The sequence below is a fragment of the Pyxicephalus adspersus genome, chromosome 5 (genome assembly GCF_032062135.1).
Source record: "Pyxicephalus adspersus chromosome 5, UCB_Pads_2.0, whole genome shotgun sequence".
Taxonomy (NCBI): domain Eukaryota; kingdom Metazoa; phylum Chordata; class Amphibia; order Anura; family Pyxicephalidae; genus Pyxicephalus; species Pyxicephalus adspersus.
The window spans coordinates 50,257,317-50,283,919 of record NC_092862.1 but is presented as its reverse complement, the minus strand read 5'-3'; the positions used below and the strand labels follow the sequence as shown (position 1 = coordinate 50,283,919).

General features: G+C 35.1%; 1 protein-coding gene across 2 annotated transcripts; it reads right to left on the bottom strand.

Moving 5' to 3' along the window:
• MC5R (melanocortin 5 receptor) lies at positions 1 to 26,022 on the bottom strand. 2 transcript variants are annotated; one of them, XM_072411492.1, is made up of 2 exons: positions 25,746 to 26,022; positions 1 to 1,308 (listed from the first exon to the last, which is right to left on the bottom strand). In XM_072411492.1, exon 2 carries the CDS (start codon positions 1,215 to 1,217, stop codon positions 240 to 242), a length of 978 nt encoding a protein of 325 aa, XP_072267593.1. In that variant the 5' UTR covers positions 1,218 to 1,308; positions 25,746 to 26,022; the 3' UTR covers positions 1 to 239. The 2 variants fall into 2 exon arrangements, with proteins under 2 accessions (XP_072267593.1, XP_072267594.1); XM_072411493.1 differs by having other exon boundaries at positions 25,752 to 26,022.
• Positions 26,023 to 26,603: the final 581 nt, after the last annotated feature.

The window sequence follows — 26,603 nt, the reverse complement described above, 5'->3', positions numbered from 1 at the left end:
TAATATATAAAAGCTTTTATTTTAAAATATTTACATTTTTTTTATATATACATTTTTTTTTCATACAAGGCCTTTAAACATGACTTTTCAATGACTTTCACAACTAGTTTTATTTTGGGTAAATCTTTGTAACATTTTTCCAACTGATTGCACACATGTAACACTACTATAATACAATATTTTGAAAATAGGAGAATGATGCAAAATACCTGAACAGCATGACTTTACAAAGATTTTTATTAATATTTACTAGGCAATTCACAAGTGATTCTCATATTGCAGCAACAAATGATTTCTTTGAATGTCTTTCGCATTTCCTGGCTGCGGAAAGCATATATCAGAGGATCAATGACAGAATTGCACATAATTAATATGAGATACATATTAAAATGGGACATAAAACAGACACAGTAAAGGTTTTGTGGACATGAAATCATCAGAATGAGATGGAGAAAGAATGGTGCCCAGCAGACAATAAAAATTCCAATCAATATGGTTAGAGTAATGGCTCCTTTCATACTTGTCCTCTGGTGGACTGAATTGTAGCCTGGTAGAGCAGCTATCCTCTTGACATGTGTACGTGCCAGCAAGAACATATGGATATATAACGATACCATGAGGAACAGCATGGTGAAGAACATGCTTATGAGGCATATTATTACATATGTTGATTCATAGTAAAGAATAAAGATAATCCCACACCCAGTGCAGAATGTCCATATACAAGCAATAATGGCTCCAGCCCTCTTCACAGTCATAATATTGTGGTATCGTAAAGCATAGAAAATGGTGATGTAACGATCTATAGCTATGGCAAGCAAGCTGCACATAGAAGCCACCACTGATATGCAGATCATGGAATCGAAAACATTATCAATATGGCGTACAAAGGCATCTTCCATGACTAAATGTTTATTATTTATAAGGTTTATTGTGATTGTTTCCCATGCATTGGACACACTGACCAGCATATCAGCTACTGCTAAGCTACATACAAAGAAATACATAGGGGAATGCAAATTCTTGTTCTTGATTATGGCAAAAATCACAAGGATGTTTTCAAGGAGGCTTAAAATACCAAGAGTCAAAAACACTTCTGCTGCTATTACTACTTGATCGCATGAAGATAACTTTGTCTTGCTTGTTGGCACAGTGTTATTGCCATCGAAGTTGCTTATATTAATATCCAGTATACGTTGCTGCAGGGAGATGTTCATTGTTACAAGAATGCAAAAGCGCTTTCTTCACACACTTAATTTCCAATTTTGTGCTTTGATCCCATTGTCAGAAGAGTCGAGATTATATTGTCTAAAAAAAAAAAAAAAACATATGAACTTGATTCACTGCTGGTACATTATACCAAATGACCTTGTAATAATATAAGTTTGTAATTCTTTTTTTTTAATAGTGATCAGAAGTTGCATTTTAATTCATTGGGCCTGATTTTTTAAAGCTCCCCAAGGCTGGAAAGGATACACTTTCATTAGTGAATTTGGGTGATCCAGCAAACCTCAAATGGATCTGGTCATAGATTAAAAACATTTGCTAGCAAAAAACTTTGAAGAAATCCATTCCAGGTTTGCTGAAGCACCCAGCTTAACTGAATAAAGTGTATTAATGTACAGCACTGCATTATATGTTGGCGTTATAAAAAATCCTGTTTATTATTATTAATAATAATAATAATATTAATATTCCCACCAGCCTTGGTGAGTTTTAATAAATCAGGCCCAATGTATTTCAGTAGTTTCCAACACACACAATAAACAAGATGAGCAAAACTTGCCGTGCACATATGTATTTATTCATTTAGTAATTATCACACAGGCAATTAGACAACTCTTTGTATCACACATGATTCTCACCTATTATTATACACTGCATGTTGGCTAATAGTGAACAGTACTATTCCATAGTGGTAAGCTGAAAAAAATTCCCCCTTACAGTAGTGGTCTGAATTCCACCCTACAGACAGATAAAATGATCCTTGGTGTCATAATCCCAGCTCTGAAAAGTGGTGTTTGCTCAAGAGCTATAGAGACACCAAAAATGGAAGGGCAATCATCCACAGCTCAAAACCGCTAGCATCCTCTTAAGGAACCTTAGAGTCCCACAGAACCCTAGTTGAAGTGAAATTGCATTCCTGCTTATAAACATGCTTGATCAGATACAGTAAGAGTTTTAAGCACTGCCAGTGCCTACTTACCTTTAATTACTTTCAAAGAAATGTATAACCATGTTGCACATTATATCTTATGATGTTACCGTAGTATATAATAATGTATTACAGTTAGAAGCAAAAAAAACAACTGATTGTAGACATGAAATAGTACATATTAAAGTATGGTCAAAGAGGAAAAGGCACAAGAAATTTATTCAAAGTAAGCTGTCACTGAATAAGAGATTCCAGGATTTCAGTTTGCTATAAAGCCTGTTGTTCACACACAGAAGCAGATGACTCATACCCATTGAGTCATCTCTTATGGGACTGCGCAGTCTGAGGTCTTAAGCTAGGAAAAATACTAATGACAAGAAGATACTGCTGTGCTATCTCCTCTCTAACTCTTTTATACATTGTAAAAAAAATAATAACAGTAAAAAGTCTAAACAGATCAAGGACCAGCATCTTTAAAACTTTTTTCTTTACATGTAATATAACTTTTAATAACATACAGAAAAGGAAAGATTATCTATAACTCTTAACTGAATTTTAGAATAAAAGAGGCATAATGTGCAACCCCAGACAATTTTTTTTTGTTACATGTTTTTGTGTGAGGGTCACTGTTAAGAATGTATTCCTTAAATCATATTTAAAACCCTAATTTTATTATATTGTAGCTGCATGTGGTTGCGACATTCCTTTTTTTCTCTTATGATACCATTTTCAACAAGTACAGAAAACACATATTAGTGTAAATTTTATCCTGTTTATCGTGATACCAAAGTAATATAACTGGTAAAATCAAGGCAGTTGTTTACAAATTAACTTAAGGCATTTGAAAAAAAATAATGTGCAACAGTGGACTTATATAAATATACAAGTGGGAGAAAGATGGATTTATTATGGTTTGTTTGGGACAGGTATGGGTTAATCAAGGGTGAAATAAAAAAGCATTTTATTCAAAAATAAACGTATACTTTTTGCATTTGCATACTTGTATGTAAAAATATTTAAATTCATTGCAGATAGCTGCTTCTGACAGCTGCAGCTAGCTACAAATTGATTGTGCCTATATTTTAATAGGCATTGATGCTGCAGCACCTGTTTCTGCTGATCAGTAAGGAAATTAATGCTCACATCAGCTATACTGGACAAATCAGTACGTTGGCTGTCAAACTAACATGGGATCCAGGAAACTATATACGTGGGTGTGTGCCCAGCTGTGATAAATGCTAAAACATATAAAGTTTGTCAAAGTTATTAACACATTAACTTTAAAAACAAGTCATAACATAAAAAACCTTAAAAAACCTTATAAAGAAAATGTTTTTCTAACCTACAAGAACATTATTTCAGCAGGAATCCATTATTTACATTAGTGAAAATTATATTGTTTTTTACTCTATAGAAAATGTAATTTATGATTCATATTTGCTAAATTGTTATTAAATCTTGCAAATGGTCAGACACCACAAAGAAGTTCTAAGTTTAATACAATATCATTGTTATTACACAGGATTTATATAGCGCCATCATATTATGCAGCGCTGTACAAGGTACATAGACATGTCACTAGCTGTCCCACAAAGGGGCTCACAATCTAATGTCCCTACCATAGTCATATGTCAATAATACAGTCTATTTTGGGGGGAAGCCAATTAACCTAACTGCATGTTTTTTTGGGAAGTGGGAGGAAACCCATGCAAACACAGGGAGAACCTGCAAACGTGCAGACAGTGTCCTGGGCGAGATTCCAACCTGGGACCTAGCGCTGCAAAGGCCAGAGTGCTAACCTCTAAACCACCATGCTACCTTACCAACTACTTGCTGCCTTATAAACTTGATTTTAAAGCCTAACTCCAGTAAAAATGTTTTTCAAACTTACAGTATGTACTTTAACATCACCTTTTTCAAAAATTAAGCAAGGTTATTATTTTACCTAATAATACAGGTAACCTTCTAATAAACAAATAGACCTAGGGCACAGAATAGAGCTGTCACTGCTAACATTCAAAGTAATCAATAGAAAAACCAGTAAAATTGATGTGAACAAATACATCAACAGTGCATTATTTGTAAAAAAAAAAACATAGTCTGTACACACACACACCCCTCACAACTTTTTGCAAATTTAAGTATTTTGTATTTTTTCAGTTGGGTATAATGGGTTGCTCTTAAATGATCTATTGCAATCTTTTTGGCAACCAGGGTGACGTGTTCTCATGTTAGAGGGCATAACAAACTCTTTAATGTTAAATTGCTCTAGTCTCCAATGTCAAGAGATTGTTACACGTTACATGAGGACACAGCACCATCTACTGGTGTGACCCAAGTATAAACCAGGATTCCTTTTCTAATTGCATTTGGAAGACAACAAATCCCAGTTTTTACCAAAGTATATACAGTACACACACACACCCAACTTCTTCTTGTTCAGATTTAAAATCTAGAGAGAAAGTGGGATCAAATACCTTAACAAAATAACATTTGAATCTGAAAACTGTCCAAAAAAATTGATTTGCAAAGATGCAAATTGTTCCAAAACAAATATGCTATAACATTTTACCCTGGACCTCTCTGCTTTAACAGGGGAAAATACCTTAATCATAGAGGCTCCACAGTTGTTCTCAGTGTGCTGGTGGCTTCATTGGGTTTGTGGACACATAGGGGAACAAGATCAGGGCTTTAGTGACATCCTCTTCTAAAAAAGTTTCTGTTGCTGACTGTGTTGCCACTGAGGAAATTCTCCTGGTGAGTCTAACAACTATAACATTGGCAGGATTTTTTAGAGACTTGCATTTAAAATTAAGAGTAGGACCAATGTCTTAAGTACAAAAAAGATTGATTTCTAATATATATATGAATATTTATTCAATCTGTATATTTATTATTGAATTTAATTTCAACAAGTTAACTACTGTGTGGTAAATGTATTAGTATAAATCCTAATCTCTCCTGAACATGTTCTAATTAGTTCAAGCAAATAGCTTATCTATAGATATTTCCCATATAAAAGTTAGCTTTTACATATTAATGAATGCTTTTTATCTGGAAGTTTTTTCTCTCCAAAAAAAATCTGCATAGTTTCATTGCTGCATATGGAAATCAGTCTTCATGCTTGAATTAGAATAATGAAGCATAGTAGTGCATATCCCAATTATAAAAAACCTACAGGAGCTCATTTTTTAGTTTGTGGTAATCCTAGAGAAATTGTAGATAATGCACTGTATCCTTTTTCACATCCTATTTAAAAAGACGTCACGGCTATTTGAACCAACTGAAGTTTATCTGTAATTTATGTTTTGCCATTTCTTGTTGATCATTTACTTACCTCTTTCTATAGCAACAAAAAATATGATCTTCTTGTACAAACAAATTTTATTGCAGAGGTAGTAAACATATTGCATTGGAAGCTAGAAAACATCAAAAGTAAGGCAAAAGGCTTTATTATCTGTGATGGAATGGCATTTTGTTTCATAAAGGTTTATTTATCCCAGCAGTGCATATCATTTACAAAGATTATTATGGTTAAACTATGATATGGAGATATTATATACAGTTACTGGCGGACAGTTAAATGGAGATTTAAAAATTCTCTTTGTTGTCTTTGGATTTACATCTTAAAAAAACGAATGTGTCATACAAGATATATTCACACTTGCAAGATCTAGTCACTTACTATTGATTTTGTTCCTAGAAAAGTTGTTTTTTTTTTGTTAGCTGCAATGCTTAGTACAGCTGCTGATTGAAGCAGTTTGAGATACAGCAACTTGCCAAGCTATAATTTTAATGATGATTCCACACAATATTCCACATATTTATTGATGGAGTCAGGAGTAGGAAAGAGACTACATAGTAGAATTTCTTTTGTTGTATACTGGATGTAATGCTTAGTATTTAACCTTATCTAATATACATGAGGATGCAGTTTTCAGCACCTGCTCCTGTTAAGTTGATCTAACTTGTGTGCTAGGTCAACTATATACGGTAGTTTTGTTTTCTGTTTAAAAAATATGTTGGAAAAATTGTGGGGAACAAATCATACCTTGAAGGACATTACTGAACTGTTTGTGCTTCATTGGACCTAATTTATTAAAGCTCTCCAAGACTGGAAAGGATACACTTTCATCAGTGAAGCTCTGTGACACAGTAAACCAGAAATGGATCTGGTCCATGATTGAAAACATTTATCAACTAATAGCAAATTATTTTTCATAAATCCATTTCAAGTTTGCTGGATCACCCAGGTCCTACATCCTAGTGTATCGTCTCCACTCCTAGAGAGCTTTAAGAACTCAGACCCTCAGATCTTTGGGTCTCCATGTATCCATATGGAGACCTGAGGATACTAGACACAATCCAAACATTGGGATCTGTACTTTTAGCCAAGAAGAGACTAAAGGCCATGCATAATAGTGATCCTCATCAATCAGTCTCTTGCTGGTGGGCTCCTGGAATCTAATAGCAACAGGATTGCTACAAAGATTAAAGCAAGACATGTCCTTTTCTACTGGATCACTTCTTTGTAGAACAATGGAACAGTCAGTTTTTCCCTCCATTTACCAGCATTTATAATTCATGAAATTAGGTAAAAATATTAAGAGCCTACTTAGAGTGTTGGCAAAGCCTGTCTCATTTAACTTCTGAGTGTATGCTGTGCTGTTTGCTATAGATATGTGTGGTATCATCATGCCAAGATTAAAAGAGTTTTCCAGGGCATTCTGGAAGAAGTTTGTTTTAAAATGATTGCCAAACTATTTAAAATGAATAACTCCAATGTTTGCTAATTTGTTAAACTGTGTGGCCCTGGCCAAATACAAAAGTCTTCAAGAACCCCAAAATAATACTGTGTGGTTTGTAGGTAAACAGTTGCAAACATTTTTAAAATGCATGCAACTACAATTTAGGGAATATTGCACTAATTTACACTATATGGGAGGTATGCCAGAAAAAGCATTTGCTGTCCAGAAAAAAATTAAAGCAAGACTACTGCTATTAAAAAGTCCTAACCTTTTGGAAACATGTGCTGTGAACTGATGAACTAAAAATGAATTGTTTGGCCACAGATAAGGTAGAGAAGTTAATTGAAAGTTACAAAGTTAGTAGAAAAAACTGAAGGTAGCAACTTAGGAGAAGAACCTTGTACCAAGTGTGAAGCATAGTGGTAGAAATGTTGGTGAAATTGGTAAATGGTCGCTTTAATGCCTACTGACTTTTGCACCTCACAGTCACCCAGTTTGAAAGTGATGAAAGTTTATCCTCTGCTTGGAGAGCTTTAATAAATCAGGCTCAATTAGTCAACAATAAGTTCTGTATCATTTTAAAATGAAAATGGGTAGTTTGTGCAAGGAAACCCACAAATGTTTCTCAAATTTAAGAATTTGGCTTAGATGTGTAGTTAAAGATTTTACCAAATTGATCTCAGAGACCATCAGACAATATAATCTTCTGAGGCCAAGGGTGTATATATAATTTTTCAGCAGTTCAAAATTATATCAAGGCTTCCAGTACATAATTAAACCATGTGTTAAATGATTAATATTGCCTTCATCTAGAGCAACTATGTCTATGGGGTTTTATCTGGGATATTCTGGTTTGTAGTGTATTTATTTCCTTAGTGGTTGAACTTGATGGACTTATGCCTTTTTTCAACCTATTTAACAATGTAACATCTAATGATTTCTTTATTGAACAGATTATTGAAGGGCTATATTTATTTGTGCTTATGTCCACATATATCACCCTTATCTGAAGGAACTATATGAATGATGATCTGATGTTTGCCTATTTAAATATTTTTTAAAAGTTAACAATACCCATGAGATATACCTTCTTCAGTTAATGACTGTAATCTAGTGACAGAATTGTCTTACTTTATGACAGCTACACACTGTACATTCTGTAGCGTCTACCTTTAGCTACAAAAAATTACATCAAACTATTTTTTTTTTTGTTTTTTTTTAGAACATAATAGAAGTGAGAAGGGGTCAGTGTGCACAGTGCATTGAAAAGATAATGCTTTACAGGGAAATCATGGAACTAGCCAACTAGGCAAAGCTGCTGATTACTACACGGCTAACAATCTTAGGGTCTGGCTCACCTTGATGGTTACTAGTACTTCTTAATTACTTATGACAGTAATTAAGGTAGAAAAGGTGCTTAGAATAGGTAGGCACAAAATGTATGCTACTCACCATGACTTGGTTCATCTCTTTTTGATTTCACACTATGCCCTTCACTGACACTTGCGTCAACCTACCTGTGCCTTCCTTGTACAGAAGAGATACACTCGGGAAACACAGGCTGTCATAAATATAGCTGGGTACATAGTCCTATACTTGTAGTGCTGCCCCTCAAATATCCTTTCTAGAAATAAATGGGAGCTTTTCTCAAACATGAAATTTCCATGGTGTGTCAATTGAAAGATGCTAACATCACTAGAAAATATTAAAAACAAAAATAATATATTGAAGTTCCTTCAGTAATAAAAAAACTACAGGAAATATTGAAACATAAACTAGAAAAAATTAAAAAGATATCATGAAACTGGCTTAGAAAACAGTCAAGTACACACATGCATGATTACCTTGACCATTAAATAACAAATTATGTTTTATGTATTCATGGGGAGGAGATCATTTTCCTATTTTCTCTTCATGTTTCTTCTTGCAGTACACAGGTCTATAATGGAGTATCACAAAAATAAACTCAATTTGCCCATCCTTGGGTACTTTATTTGCATTTACAGGTTTCAGACCAGCTGATAGGTGTTGTCTCACCTATCAGCTATCCCTGTGTAAGCACTATATGCAGACTGATTTACATATTACTTTTACCACATACAGCCTTGCTTTCCAATCCACTAATAATAGAGTCAATAATACATGTGCATAAAAAATATGGAAATATTGTCATGATTGAACTTACTTTTTAGGTGTCCCATCTAATGGAATGTCAGTTTACACTATAGGCCTCTTGAAGACTGGAGAAGGTTGACTATCATGGGTGAACCTTGGGTATTCTGCAAATTTGGAATGGATCTGGTCCAGGATTGAAAACATTTACAAATACAAATATTACAGGTTTATTACAGGTTTGCTAGATCACCCTGTTGATGCACACGGTATGCATTATTCATCAGGATATGAATGAATAATATGCAGGAATTATTGGAGGAGGAAGAGTTAGAATTCTCTCTTAGTTGTAGGATGGCATCATAGCTGTCATTTTAGGGACTATTACAATTAAACTCACCATACATGATTTATGATGATTGCTTTTTAAATAAATTCACTTATTCAAAATAAATATTAATTATTGTTGACTCTTTATTCAAATTAATAACAAGAGGACTACCATAGACCACAATCAATTCACGGTTGACTCTTTTGTATTGTATCTTTGTAAACTATTGAATGCAAACTGATTACTATGTTATCTTTAATAATTGAGTGATAAAAGTGTATGATTGCATGCTCCACAATTGGATTTTTCAGGAATTGATATAGAGGTCCCGAAAATCATCAAATGCTTGTATGATCAACAAACTGATCAAGGTTTTCAATTGTACTTTCAGTAATGATTACCTTTGTGGCTTGAAATAAGTAATAAAGACTTTGTGTATGGTCAGTTCCATGAAGCAATCAAATAGATGGCTTAATCAGCCTGCCTAACATTGTTTAGGTTCTGGAGAAATTACATGCACTGTTTACTGATGTTTTGATTTTACATGATCCCTGTTGTCCCCATCTAATACAACTCATTGCTCTGTAGACCCTGTTACCTGATATTCCTAATATGATCCTGATACCTAATATGATAAGTCTTACAATTACAGGGAATTTTCATTGCTAAAGATTACTGATTAAAAAAAAATGGGATCATACCCTTCTGTTATCTCTAGATATTATGAAGTATATTTCTAAACAATTCACAGAAGTGCTCAAATAAATGTTCTGCGTGAATTAAGCAATATTTGTTATGTAATATCAGAAGCGTAAAAGTCAAAAATATCCTTTTTACCCTTTCGCACAAAAAAAAAACATTCCAAAGGGTGTTATTTGTATCTCTTGTGCAAATGTTGCAACATTTGCACAGATAAGTGTTTAAAAAATATTCCCAAAGGGTAAATAGCAACACTTCAATCACACTCTCTCTGTACAGGTTAAAAGTTATCCAGATAATGGTATATCTATTGGTGGGTATATACCCAAGTATTATGCCCAGTATTTATAACCACACAGGTAGCTCAATTGATTGTGAATAACTACCAATAACTATTTCAGTAGCACTATACACATGCAAAAATAGGGTAAAAACGAAGGCAAATCAGGAGATTGATAAATCGGAAAAGAATACAAATAGATCACATCTGCTTTTCTAGTATATAGTTTCCTTATTGTTCATCACTGTAGGACACCAATGGTGACATGCGGCAATTTACGACTTCCATCTGGTATATGTGTTCTGCTACAGTTATCAAAAGCAGATTATTTGGGTAAATTTGAAGTAAAACTTTACAAGAAGTAATCTCTTCTGAAAGTCAAACTAATTTCTACTCTTTCTACATGGTTTACTAGGCACAATTAGGCACAAACACTAACAATCTATTTACTTTACTTTTCCCACATTAGGACTTAATAAACGTGATAAATATTAGGTGTTTTCTACAAAATAATATCATTGGTAACAATGTCAATATGCTGCGTTGCTGAAAAAGTAATCTATTTTTACATAGCCATGTTACATTTCTGAATTAGGCAGACTTGGCATTTTCTGCTCTGGTGATCACCCTGACAATCAAATTGGCAAAAGTCCCAGCGCTTTTTAAATTTCTCTGCCTGGATTTAAATGATTGTATTGTATAAACGTGTCTACCATTCATTGCTGACTTTCTTAACTATAGCCACGTTTTTCTGCAGAGCTACAAGTCTGCACATTAACATCGGTTGTGCAGTATAAATCCGCATTGCCTTCCTCTGACTGATACAGTAAATTTAAAATGTATGATGAATTGTACCAGTATATGAGCTCCTGGAATGAGCCCTCCATTAGAAAACTACTGGGTAAGAAATAAACAGAGCACATGCTGAGAAGCCGTTTTCCTCACCATCCATTGAAATACCATGTAAAATACAGCACTTGTATGCAAAATAAAGTTACTAATATTGACCTCTCATCCTCTCTGGTCACTTCATCTTATTCCTGCATACAAGAATTCTCTTTTTCTAATCCACTCCTTTAAAACTCCTTCCCTCAATCTGTGCAATGGTTATCCACCCTTTCCTTCTTTAATTTCAACCTACATTTAAAGCACATGATTACATCCATATACATATTACTAACTCCAATGTCTTCTACCCATTATCACATTAAATTGCGTATAATTGTGTATATATGTTTATTTCACCTCTATGATATACTATATACAAGGTGGTCGTGTGCTCTTGCTGCATCTCCCCCAGCTTTTACATTAATATGAGAATTTTTTGTTAAATAATGATTGCGTTTTTGTACACATAGTCAGTATTTGCCTCCTGGGGAAACAGGTCAGATCTGTGAAAGGGGTCTCAACCCTCTATAATCAGAACAGAAATCATGATTATGTATTGGATACAAATTAAGTGTTGTTTATGGTATTTTGGAAGGTCTTTGACCCTAGGAGGTAACAGATGATGTAATTTAATGTTGGGATTTAATGTGGTTTTGGTTTTCATAAACTGTTTATGCATTCATTATTTAAGGCACATAAATAAATTATAGGTTTTATACATTAGCATAAATGTTTTCCATATTGGTGTTTACAATTGATTTCTGCTAATATCAAGAAATTCTGTTCATTTTTAATTCTATTTGTATCTAACACTATTCATACATGGAGTTTAAAATATTTCTTAAAACAATTGTCTTCTATAGGACTTAGGTTAGCATGATTGCCTGTGTCTTCCCGTCCCAATAATAGCTATTTCCATTATTTCTTGTTCTGCGGTCATATCTACAGGAAGGGTAGTGAAATCTTCCTAACAGGGTCAGACAGTAATGAAAACTTGGCTAAAGCATTTACTCCTTCTAAGCCTATCTAAAACAAATAGAAAAAATAGTTACGGCTGGAGTAAGGCCAAGTCTTCAAATAACTTTTTATGCTTTATTAATGAAAAAGTGTAAAGCAGAGTTGGTTTAGAAAAGGTTAGGACCTCTATCAGGCTCTGTTCTAATAACGTGCCCGTTGACACTGGCAGCGTGGAAAAGCCTCTACAGGAATGTGGACAGCAATACAAGATTGAACGAAGTTTTAACACCCATTCTGCTAAAAGGTTGAGAGATTTGTCCTCATTACCACAGCAAGAGAGCACTGTCACTAGGACAGGCAGTAATAAGATATCTGTTCACCAGGGACACAGGCATCACTAAAAAAAAATAGCAGTGATTCTAACCCTTCCTATTTCATACAAAATAAGTTGCCATTTCACTTTAAATAGCTGAAGATTTACAATGTCCCTTGAAGACAAATGAAGCTGAATACATTATTGTCTATTTTCTCGTGATGAGTTTTTTTAAATAAGCAACACAGCAACACAATAGGGTTTTCTTCATTCCATAATTACCAAAAGCTTGACAGCTTTAGGAAAGGCTTACCAAAGAATTCCAGTTATCTATTAAAGAGTCTTTTTGGGGTGCAATAGTGACGATAGTATGGATCTGTCTCTAAAATGCTGGTTAAACAAAAAGAATGGACTTGCAGTGGCAGATGAAACCCTTTGGTCAAGAATACCCATTCTGCAGCAATCGGTTTTCAAATGATGAGCATCCTGCTGATGATCAAGGTATATTGAAGGTAATCTAAATTGGTGGCAGGATCTGAATATGGGGGTAAACTGGGCAACTGTCTATAGCCTACATGATCCAGGACACCCTATGCCCAATGTTATCTTTTACTGAGGCACTCACTAGGATTAGGTGCATAGTTTATTCTGTTTTTTTTGTACTTTGGGTCTCCCAGCAGCTTTGAAAAATTGTCTGGTCTGCAGTAAAATCCTTTCCTTGCAGGTTGTGCTGCCGAAAGCGCTGTCCAAATCACATAATTCTCAACAAACTCAGCAGCACAGCCAGCAAGGAAAACATAGAAGGCTGCAGAGGCTTAGGACTGTCATCCTCCACTTTCCCAGGAGTCCCAAGGAGCAGTGGTAAGAGAACTTATAAGGTCAGCCCGCCTGATACAACTCTGTCTCAAAACTCTGCAAAATTGGATCCCCTGTTTTTTTTTTTTTGGACACCCGAATAGCAGATCAACCACGGGGCATGATGACAAACCTACAGACAATATTGAATTAATTTAAAATGTAAACTTTGTTTACCATACTATTAGTTGGCTATCCTGTGTGTTTTTTACTCCTTACACTATATTGTCCATTACTTTCTCTGTGTGCCATCTTGAACATTACTTATTTAGCGCACATTCTTGTTCATTACTTTTTTCCACCTTTTAAGCGGAAATAGCAAAACACTTTTATTAGTTGTATGTTTAACAGACATGGGGAGCAAATAAGGGCATATCATTAGGGATTGAATGCACTTTAATGCCACGTATGCTAATTACTACATCATCATTTAAAGGGTTTTTATGAACAGTTCACAACAAAATTTTTATGACATTTGGGTACTGGTAACAGAACGGACCTTTTATCAGCAGCTGAAAATGTAATTATTTCAACAACGTTACTGCAATAGGTCACCATTTGCTTGGCAGTACTACCCTCTGAACTCTTGCCTCGATAAAGCTTTCATCCATAATTTTTTCATGTGTTTTAACAAGCTAATCATAATTTGTTCCAGTCTTTTTTATAAAATTCATGAACTGCATCACCTGAACAAATGTCAGTTTAATTATGACCAAAAAATGTTTATGAATATATTGAGCTAATCACTTTAAACACATACAGTACATCAGTCAATCTGCTTTCTGTAGAATAGTTTTAAAGATGAAAAACACAATGAACATTGACATTTCACAGCTAATAGTATTTTGTCCTTCTTTTATTGTGTGCTGCCTAATGTTTTACATAATAGCCAGTGAAAATATATTTAATTGAATTTCTCTGAATCATTCCACTGTTTGATTTGAAGAATCAATTAAATATATTTCCAAACAAAAAGCGGAAAATGCACCCAGGTGTTTCAAATTTAATTGTCATGGGCTGGGAAAAGTCCCTGTGATTTTTTAAATATACAAACTATAGGAGTTCATTGGTTTAGAGATTGAAGTCATTGCTCAGCCACATAATGTTTGTAACTCATATATGTCAGTAATTTGGTGAATAAATAGTGGTCCAGTTTGCCATGAATTACTATAGCCCCTAGCAGTGACTGTTTGCTGCCTGTGTCTCTAGAAATAGCATGAGCCATTCAGTAGAGAGAAAACAATGTTGGGCTACACTGCCTGGACAGGGGTGAGTCAGCAGACCACCAGAAAAAGAACACGTTTTGACTATGCGGTGCAGAGGAGCTTCTCTGTCCTACCATCAAGATATTACTAATCAGAAACACTTTAAGGCTGCAGCCATGTGTCTATGAAAGAGATGTCCTGCAATCAGTATGAGGTGTCATTGCCAAAAACAAAAAATAGGAATCTCAGGCATAACCCAATTCATACCCACCTTTGCCCACTAAGAGTGGTCACATGACTTTATCTGCTACTCTCATTATTCTGCCATCTTCTGGTTGAGATGTACAGAGATAGGATCAAGAAGAACTTTTATCTGATTTGAGATGCTAGGCATTTGGCATACTTGCTATATATCAGATTTAGCATGTCACAGTTGAATACTTGGCAGAACAATATTACATTACCCTTGAATGAAGCAGTATGGGTGCCCTCACTGGTTAAATAACCTATCCAGAACAAGCTCAACACAACCACCTCTTTGGAAAGAAGAATTAGAAGATTGTGACAGGAAAGAGGCTTACAAATGGAATGGTTGTGACCTTCCTATAACTATCTTCTGTACCAGGTGTACCAACAACCCATGTCCTGTATCAGCGACAGTTTCTGCCCATTTTGGTTCCTCAGGCGGGACAACCCCAGCAGCTTCATACCCCATATACTCTTAAGATAGAGCATTTATCTGTCTGACAAATGTATAAAATGCAGAACAATAAATCATTAAACAGCCACCTAATTACTATACATGAGAAGGCTTTACATCTGAGTGAAATATTTCATATATACCAGTGATGACATCTTGGTTTAAAAGGGGCCAGAGGGGCCATATAAGACAGGCGATCAATTGCTGCTACAAACCGCTATTAATTAACATTGATTTTTAGCTATTACATCAAAAATTGTAAGATTTTCTTAGCGATACATCCCTTAAAAAAGGAAGATAGGGTAATTGTAAATTAATTACCTTTATTACATGGACCTAATCGTCAACAATCACAGAAACTTAACCACATATATTTTTTTATTTTATTTTTTTTTTCTTTTTATTAGATTTTACTAAAGCAGTGTGTTTCTAATATATCCACTAAAATTACCATATAGCATGTTCACTCACTCTACTATCCTCCAAAGTGAGCTGATAATACTTCATACTGGGAAGTTCCTTGAGGAGAGTCCCCGTTTTATATGTGAGCAACTATTCTTTTGTGCAACTGGTTCCCCAAATTCTCTTCCATAAGCCACTCTATGTTGCAGGAGCAAGTACTGATATCACCCTCTACAATGCTGTACCAAATATCAGTAGTCCTGCATTATAAAGTGGAGATTTGATGGAAGAGGAGCCATGACTGCAGCACGAAATAAGGTAAGTAAGCATGGTCTTCATGTTCCCCTAGACCTAGGTCAGCATTTTACCACTGCAGTGATGGTGTAATTTGTAGATTTCAGCTTCAAATAGCAGGAGTCTCTCATGCATGCCCAACAGTACCAAGAAAAGGCTATGGAAGGATGCAAATCCCTGCACCTCAAAGAAAGGATGTTAAGCCCGGCACCTCAAAGAAATTAGGCTAAGCCTAGCATCCCATAAAAGGGAGGCTAAGCCCAGCACCCCATAAAAGGAAGGCTAAGCCGAGCACCACATAAAAGGGAGGCTAAACTATTCCCCCAGGACTAGAAAAGTCAGCACACAATCAGATTAGGAGAATGAGCTACAGCCCGGTTGTGTTTTCTCTTATTTAGCAGTCAGAGGCAGCAGTGCCTTAGATCTAGCTCTGCAAATATACAACTATAAGGGTGTAGGCATAGGCACACTCACATACTATAAAGCACACAGCTTTTTTTTCCAGAGTAATTATAGAAAATGTACTTCATATACTTGAAAAAAAAAAAAAAGATTTTTTTGCCCTCAGAATGCCATTAGAAATATCAGTTTATACTTACATATGTGACATATTGTAGCATGTCCTAGGATTGAATTTGTCTCTGGATAGCCAGCGTAGAGCTATTAAACAAACTTTTTGTAACAATTTTGTGCCCTAGGTTTATACTCGTGTCAAACTATTTATTATGTTTTTTTTTTTCGGCTAAATGTAGGTAACTGTTTATTTGAATAAGTTTATATTCAAGTATACATTTTGCAGTGTACTTCTTAGGTACAACAAACATGAAAAGGAAGGCTGGAATTATGCTATAATTTGATGTATGACATATTTATGGTTACTTCAAGCATTCAAACAAGAAATATCTAAACTAAAAACTTAAAACTGGCATGTCAGAGAGCAGGCACAATTCAAAAAAATGTAATTTAAAATTCAAGCACTGCATGCCAAGTCATTGGCCATTAAAATGTTTCACAAATAATTACCACAAGCAAAGCACAAATTCCTGTATATAATTGCCCATAGAACCTAAAGGCGGGAGCAAGCTGACAGTAAAGTAAACCACAAGCACTTGACATGTCTGTATCATATATTTCTGGCAGTTAAGGAAGTAAAGAACTGGCCTAAACATCTGAGAGTATCCTATTAGACACAGATTCTCATCATAACCACACTAATAAACCCTTAATATGACCATTCGGCTATGCAAAGTATTTGCCAAGGGCTGTTAAAACATTTGCATAACTGTGTGAATTGCTATAACTTATCCATTAGACATTTGATCAGCTTAATGTTTTTTTAGTGTCAAACAAATGTCTAGACATCAAATTACTTAAATCAACTCTATTGCTATAGTCACAATTTTTTAATGTAGACGTATCTAAAAAAAAGTCTGGAGGTTATTAGTCTTTCTGTTGTCCACAATGATAAATTCTGCTGTGATTTTAAGAAATCTTAGCATACCAATAGACACTTATGGAACTGTCTATCTTTGTGGTCCTCTGCATCTCTCATTGTTTCCTCCTGTAATACTAGCAATATTCAGGTCAGGGGCAAAACAAGTGGGAGCTGCAGAGAACCATAAGATGGAAACTTCTGAAAGTATTGGTTTTAGTGCGGATTTCAACAAAACATTTTTTTCTGCACTGGAGCAGAGCCATAGGCACCATAAAGGGTATTCATTTAGGTATATATAGCATGCCTACATTTTAAATTTAGGCTATAGGAACAGGGTAATTTGCAGATATCAAATTTGTACATCAGTTCAAACCAGCCTTTCCTTTACCTCTTATGTACACTTTAACTAATTTTGAAAACCCCTGCTAAAACCATAGGAGGTTAATGCAAAAAATATAACTTACAATGCTGATCAATGGAAAGAATTACCCCCCTTACACCTCATTCACTGATGGAAGGTCAGTCAGCCAAAACTCAAGGGACCCCATGCAACATCTGGAGGAACCTAAGGGTTCCACGAAACCCTGGTTGAGAATGACTGTCTCAAACTGTAAAATTACAATTTTCTGCCTTAAATTTTAGGAAATGCTCATCTTTCCGGCTACTCCATGCTGTGCATCATCGTGGTAATTAACACTGTCCGTTCTGTCCAGCAATATCAATTGCGGCACCTAGAAGGACTGGGATAGCATCAACCCCTGCTTCCCTCTTCATGTGAAGCCTGTAGGATTTATGGCATCCCCAGCATCCATTGTTAGGCTGTGCACAGCTGAAGGGGATTCTAGAGGCTGATCAGCTCCTGGTTCAGTCCTGCACTGCTATTGGCTGCTGGGACTTTAAAGCCTCTCTGCTTTCATTCATCAGTGCCTGTTGTAGCGTTTAGCTGGGCTAATCTGTGCTGGAGATTTATCATTTGATTTACTGTTGCTGACCTTGCCTGTTTCTGACATTGCCAGTTTTTTCCTGTGACCTTGACTCTGCTTGTCCTTGTGTACTTTGTTTGGTGGACGGATAATTTTTGTATGACCTCTGCTCTGTATTCTGGACTTAGCTCTGTTGGAATCTTGGTACTGCTATATGTGGGCTCCTGGCTTGCTGCCAGCCCATTCCCAGACACCATCCCTTGCACAATAAGTCCTTGGGCCAACCGAGTGCTGGGAGACGCAAGCAGTCTCCCGAACCTGAGCGGGGACTTACTACAGGTGAAGACTGCGTTGGATTGGGGGACTGGTGTCTGGTGAGGACTGGTGCTGACCAGGGCCTCAAACCTAAAACATATAGCTAATGTCAATCTAAGTCTATGGCTTTCCAAAAACAGTTATGGGCTCATGTAGATGGGCAAATGCAGCACAACCAAAATGTAGGTGTTCAAATAGAAAAGTACAGTACTAAAAAGGATATGCCTGCAGTTTATGGTCCTGATTTATTAAACTAGAGATGATACACTTTCATCAGTGAAGCCGGGTAGTCAAGCAAACCTGGAATGGATCTGGTCCATGATTCAAAACATTTGCTAGCAAATAGCAAATTACTTCGAAGGAATCCATTCCAGCTTCACTGATGAAAGTGTATTCTCTCCAACCTTGAAGAGCTTTAATAAATCAGGCCCTATATCTCAGCCGTGCCTGTTCTGTCCAAAGAAATACAGTTTACAGCTGATCGAATGCAGCCTGTGAACTTTCATCCACCCTGCTCTACTGAAATAGATAGTAGACTGGGGACCTGCATAAAAAATGCCTATCTAGATGAGCCCTTTAAAATTAAATAAACACTATTAATGCATTGAGTGACATGTGGTCTCTTCAGATTAACAGTGTTGTACAAACACAGTTTTGACGAAAATTAACGAAGGGGGGTTAACATGTGTCATTTCAAATGATTACTGAATACATTTCCTCCAAATATGAAGAACCTGTGTTCTTCATCTAATCATTTCTTCCAGAACTTTTTTTTTTCAAGAAAGTTGACATAAACAACTTTATTTTGATTTCAAAATAAAAACTGAAGGCCATAAATAATAGACCATGTTTCAAGTCAAGTGTTAGAGTTTGAAGACTATACAAATAAATAATTTGAAGGCTTTATAATCTTGGTGGACTTTCAGTTAATGTAATGTTACATTATGATGGATGTAGTAGATTGATTTACTGAAACTATAAAATGCCTACTCTGATAAATAACAAAACTGGGCAAAACTATGAAAAAAACTCAACTATGCATCCATACAATTATGAGTAGGAATTTGGAAAGCTTTAAGGTTTATCTTGATGGCCATTGTGCCTAGAAATGTTTTATTTTTCAACACTGACTATTCTGTGCTGTGTAACTGTTTTTGGTATGTATGACTATCCCTTAACTCTCTTGGGGAATTCTGGGGGCTGGTGAAACACAGGAATTCCATTTAGAATGTAGGGATCTCACAAAAACTATGGGATCAGACAGGGAATTGATATGAAGAGGAGTATGCAAAAAACATTGCTTGGCAGGCTGTGTGGGGATTAGTATTGTGGGTGCTATATAAACCAGCAAGTGAAGCCAGCTGGTGCCTATACTTTGCAGGAACAACCACATGCTGGTAGAAGTACAAATAGAAGATCAGCAGCAGCTTACTGTCCTAAGTAAAAGCCACTTACTGATAAGATTCCAAGCAGCATCTTTTTCTTTTTGAAAACGATTTCTACCTGCAATATGATTATATATTTTCCTATTGTGTTACCATCCTGATGTCCCTCGGGGAAAACCAGAATTGAGCTGTCCCCTTCTGAAGTTCATAAAAAAGAAAAGTTCCCACTTTAAGTTAGGAAAACTATGAATATGGTTACCAGATACCAGCAGATGTGAGACATTCCATTGTAACTGTTTTTAAAAGCATTTTATATTTAAAATGCTACACTAAGGGTTCTACTATCTTTCATCTCCCACTTTTTAACATCATATGTTGCTCATCTCCTCAAGAGCACCCAGCAGTTTTAAGATTAATATATAAACACACTAGAAAAATGTGCTTTCTCCTTGAAAAAATGTTGATATCAAGATTATAGGCTTTTTCCTAATTGGCTTTGAATGATTACTTCAAATGAACCTCTCCTCTCATTAATAGCTAAATAGTGCCTCAAGCTATCATGCCATAACGTTGCAACAAAACAGTAACACAGCTAATCTAAAATAAAATCTGATGCTATATTTATGCAAGATGATAGATTTATACTTACGTTGAACACCATTATGAATGATAAATTCATAAAAGAGCTAATTATAGATTTGAGTCATTTATATCATAAGCACCTCTATATTTTTTTTGTAATTCATCAGCAATCATTACCATCCCTGGAAAGTGGCATGAAATCCTTTCCTAGAATTCCCATGGTTGTTTCCTAAATACTTGGTTTCATTCATATTTTTCATCACTAGCTGAGCTGTTATTTCCCCTTTATAGCTTTCAGTGTATATTACATATTTCACTATCACTCAATCCATAAAATCCCTTCCTCTAATATTCAGTTGTTCCTTATATCCCCCTGATATGTGATTTTAATAGGGTCTATTGCCTTAAACCCCAACAAAATTGCCACTACCACCATATCACACTTTGTGACTAGCTACTTCATTAAAATTTGGAATCCATTGCTTCTATTCTGTGTAACAATGATATAAAAAGTAAATAGAACTGATTTTGCAGCAGCATGGTGGCTCAGTGTTTAGCACTCTGGCCTTTGTAGTGCTAGGTCCCAAGTTCAGTTCTTGGCCAGGATATTATCTGTATGGAATTTGTATGTTCTCCCCGTGTTTGCATGGGTTTTCTCTGGGCACCCCGGTTTCCTTCTACATATTCCCAAAATTATGCAGTTCGGTTAATTGGCTTTCCTTCAAAAATTGGGCCTGATATATTAAAGCTCTCCAAGGCTGGAGAGGATACATTTTCAACATTGAAGTTGAGTGATCCAGCAAACCTGGAATGGATCTGGTCCAGGATTCAAAACATTTGCTAGCAAGTAGCAAATTACTTTAAATAAACCCTTTCCAGATTTGCTGGACTTGCTGTTAAAAGTGTATCCTCTTCAGCCTTGGAGAGCTTTTTTAAATCAGGGCCATTGTCCTTAGATTGTAGGAACATATTATTATGGTAGAAACGTTAGATTGGGAGACCCTCTGAGGAACAGTTAGTGAAATGACTTTGTAAAGCGTTGCGTAATATGTCAGCTCTAAATAAATACAAGTAAAAAAAATACTCTTTATCAGTCAAGGTTCTTAAAAACAAGTGGTGCCTGGCACAGGTTTGGGATATAGACCCAAACATAATATGTATTAAATAATCAGTGTGCATTATATTTATCTGCAAATAAACCCTTCTGGTTCAATCTACATTGAGAAAACTCAGGGAAATCCAACAGATTTAATGTAGTCTGTCCTACTAACGAATGTAACTGTTCTCAAGGTGATGGACTGCCAAAAGGTTATCCAATGTGGCCAGCCTAGCTTTTCGATAAGGACCATAGATTTAAAAAATAATGTAAAGCTGGAAGACTTTGGTGGGTTTATTTAAAAACACAGAGTGATGTGCAAATTGTAGTAGTCTATAGCAATCAGAAATCATTTATTTTTCCCTGTATAGAAATTTGAGTATAAGAGCTGTGATACACATATAAATCTCAGCTCTTTGAAGAAGCACATCATTTTCAAACAATACCGTCAGAGTGGTGTACTCATACAACTATTGAAAAACTATTTTGCAAAGGCTAAGAATAAGTTTTACAGCTTTAGTAAATTTTAGATTTTTGAAGCTTATCGCCAGGTGTATGGTTAACCTTGTTTACCCCTTGATCTCTCACCCTCTTTTTTTAACTGCTGGCTTTTAAAAAAAATATAAATAAATTCTCTTTTCACTAACTGAAAGATGCAGTTAATTAAAGTTCCAGTTCCAAGTGTTCTATCTTCCCTACACTCCTAATGTCCTTTTCTCAAGAGAGAATAAATCTAGTTCAGTTGGTATTTTATTATTAAGGTTCCATTAGCTCTTTTAAGTGAATGATTCATTTTCCCCTCTCACCTTCTTACTGTACAACTCCATCTAAGATTGCAGCATTGCCTAAAAAGAGATGATTACATGTCCTCTCTCTCTTTAGTTAAACCATTGTAGTCTGTGAATCCTTCATATTATAAAAGTGTGTATGTGTAAAACAAAAGACATGAAAGGCTCCAAGGCTGGAGAAGATATATTTTCATCAGTGAACCTGGATGATCCAGCAAACCTGGAATGGATCTGGTCTAGGATTGAAAACATTTGCTAACAAATAGCAAATAACTTTTAAGAAATCCATTTCAGGTTCATAAGATCACCTAGGTTCTCTCATGAATTGTATTTTATCCAGCCTTGAAGAGCTTTAATAAATATGGCCAATAGTTTCCACTTAAGAATATAATTTTCAAATTTGAGCATTGAGTGCACCCGTTCACCTGATAAATACCTTTTTAAAGAAAGCCATGGGCTTGCGATAATGTTTCATTACCCTAAATTGCAGCCTCATTACCTTATACCAAGACAAAATTTTCCTGCTAGGTTAAGGAAAGTAAACGTTGATATTTTTAAATCAATTGGTAGAACCAATTTAGTGTAAATATACCTACACATGTTATTTGCTCTGTAAGTTGCTGAACTTGCGTTGTTAAATGTTTACAAAAATATCATGGAAAAAATATTTATAGACTGGCACTGCAAAGTACCCTTAATGAGTAGTGTTGCTTGAACATCTGTACATTTACCTTTAGAGCTGTTCAGAAAAACACCTGTCAATGTTCTGGTGTAGACAGGATCTAAATCTGCACACCATGGATGTCAATGGGGAAGAAAGTATGCTCTTTTATGGTCTTGGGATAAACAATACAGAAGGCAGATGCATCAAAATGTCAAAGGAAGACATCAAATGTCAAAGGAACATTAGGTTGACTAATAAAACGGAGAACTATGTGAAATCAAATTCCTGTTCACAAATGTATACACTGTTATTGGAAGTAACTTCATATGTTCTGATGTATGTGCAGTTAAAAGCAGGTCACTGCTAGACCTAACACAAATACCAATACACCAAGCAATAAAAGAAATGTGCAGTACAGAAATACTCAGCATTGCAGTTCACCAGTAAAGACCTGTAACAGTTCAGAGTGACACGCCTGCCTTAAGTGAATTCTAAGCTCCCAATTTCATACAGAATGCCATTATCATCTACCCAGTCCCAACACAACATCGAGCCTCACTGACGTTTCATATCCCAGGAAGAGGGCTTGCTTCTGCCTTTTATAGGCTCCTGGTGGGGCATTCACCATGCAATGCATGAATCCCATAGAACACCAAGGTGCCAACACCAAACATGATTTCTTGAATATCCTTATATATATATATATATATATATATATATATGTATACACATCAATCTATATATTGGCATTGTTTAGGTATAGCCCAACTTGTTCTGACTGATTGCATAAATGACCCTAATCTAAACAGCAACACTACACCTGAGGTCCTGTGCTAATCTAAGGATAAAATACATTTTGCAGGATTTTTTCATCAAAGTAAACCCCATACATTTGTAAAAGGGACCATATATTATTGTTTTTTTTACCCTTGTAAAGTTATTTACATAAGACCTTGGAGTATAGGCATTTTTAATGTTTCATTTGTGCAGCACCTTCATTTGCTACTCATATAAAATGCTAGAGAATGGGGGACAAGAACTAATTCTTACAGCTGGGAACTAAAATGCATAAAACTCTCAAATACACATAAACATAAGAGGTTATTGTTAGAATAACATATTGCCTTACATCTTTTCAACCTTTCATTATGCTGCAGAGAAGCTAATGCAAACGTAAAATATAATTTGACTTTCATGCCACTTTTAATATATAAAAAAACAAAAAAATGGTTAATAATGACAACTTGTTGCCTTATTTTAAAAAATCTAAACTAAAAAGTGAAAAAAAGTACATTGTTGCAAATGAAAGAGCACAGTTTTATTTTCTTATGCATTTTAGTTGATTGTCATAGTTGTTTTTTAGTTCACGCTTCAACAGTTGTAGGGATGTTAGAATTTATATTTTAATTAATAATGATGCTTTAATATTCTTTTAATGTCTCCAAATTTTCATGACTGCATTCTTGTTTAAATGAGAAAAGGTATTGTGCATATTGCTGTAATATATAGTATGAAACCAAAATGATCAATGCTATAACCTAGTAAATATTAAATCTGACTACTCCTTTTAATGCTCCATGAACTGCTTATTTAAATAAGATTAAATTAGCTATTTCTTAGAGCCACAATTAATCCAAAAGTGACACTTCTAAAAGTGATACTTCCATTACAGATGGAGTCTTCTGAGATGTTCTTATCTTTGGGGACTTTATTCAGTAAGGTCTTTTTAACATATATGTTAGAACTCTGCCATTATACATGCTGCCATTATACATTATTATATAGTGTAAAAAATGTAATTTTTGTTTTAGTTCCACCAACTGTTATAATAATAGAGACAAATATTCCTTAAAGTTGCATTTTAATAAGTAAAATAAAAAAAATACATTTTAGGTAAGTAAATAAACATAAATTGCTAATTTAGCTAAAATAACCTTGTATTCTACAATCATTACCGAGATCTGACATATACTTATTTATTGCAAAGAAACTAATGGGAATCCAACTTCCTTTCCCTTTTCTGTTCCATTTTAAACCAGAGAGATGGTACAGATATGTGGGAATAAATAAATAACCATTCTCAACTAGAGGAAATGTTTCAGTGGGAATGTTCCCCTTATTGCCTTTGGCATGTCTCATCCTGCATTGATAAAATAAACTCCTAAGGCAATAGTTCTTGATTGTTATCATATCATAAGGTGAAAATAAAGAAATAATTGTACAACTTGCTGAGAAAACAAATTAAACATTATAAAATAATGACAGTATTTTAGTAAGTATTTGTGGATCATTTTGGAGCAGTATTATAATATATATATATATATATATATATATATATATATATAAGCATCAAGCTATCACAAAACACAGAAACAGATTTTTAAACATTATGCTAAGTGCAATCAACACATTTCTTGATATTGTTGAAGAGATTAAAGTTTTTGGTTTACTGTAGTAAAAAATGTGTATTTCTATCAATCATCTAATATTTGGTCATAGACTATACATGAGAGACAAGACATTTGAAGGGCAATTGTCTAGAAAAAAAACACTAGAACAATCCCCTTCAGTAGTTTTACTGAAAAGTACAATAATAAGAGTAGTATTTCATCTCTCACCTTTACCTGCAGGTGTTCAGGAATTTTTACAAGCTTTGATGAGGTTTATGGTAATCCTGATCTTGTCCTGGCACAGTCCCACTTTGAGCTTCTTGATTCATCATCCAAAGGGATCAACCTAGCAGGAGCTGTCTTGGCTATGGCACATTTTAAATCCACAGAGCACTGAGTATCAATATTTCACACACTGTGCAGCAGACTGTTATATACCTTCTTGTCTAAAACGACACTGGTGTAGAGCTCTGACTCCTCCTGTTCTGTCTGTCATTCGGGCTGTTATCAGCATAGAAGAGGATTGTATTGTTACTGTAACACGTGAGAAAGGTAGCAAGAGATTTCTGTGTTCATGTACTCCAGGCACAAGAGTGTTCTATGATACAGCCTGAACTGCATCTGTTGTTGTGTCCTATTAGAATAATCACAGAAATGAACAATATTGCACATGGCATAGAATAATGAGAGCAGTGCCAGGGAAGTAAAAAGGCACACAGAATGGTAAGTTTAATTTTAGATAGATAGAAGTACTGAATAAATATATATATAAATATATATATATATATATATATATATATACACATACATACATACACACACACACACACACACATATGATATCTATCATTAAAATTTACCATTCTGTATGCCTTTTTAATTCCCTGACACTGCTCTCATTATTCTATGACATGTGCAATATATTATACTAAAGGTTGGAGATAAAGCAATGGCTGCTGCACACTAGTGCAAGTTCTCCCAGCCCCCTGCAGAGCAGTAGATCCCTGCAGTGTAGCCACCCCCATGGTTCCCTGCAGTGCCTTCATGTTCTAAAACTCAAATTTTCCCATAGTTTTCCTTTTACTG

Excerpts from the sequence above, each read along its gene's own strand:
- MC5R (XM_072411492.1), bottom strand. The coding sequence starts at position 1,217 with ATGAACATCTCCCTGCAGCAACGTATACTGGATATTAATATAAGCAAC.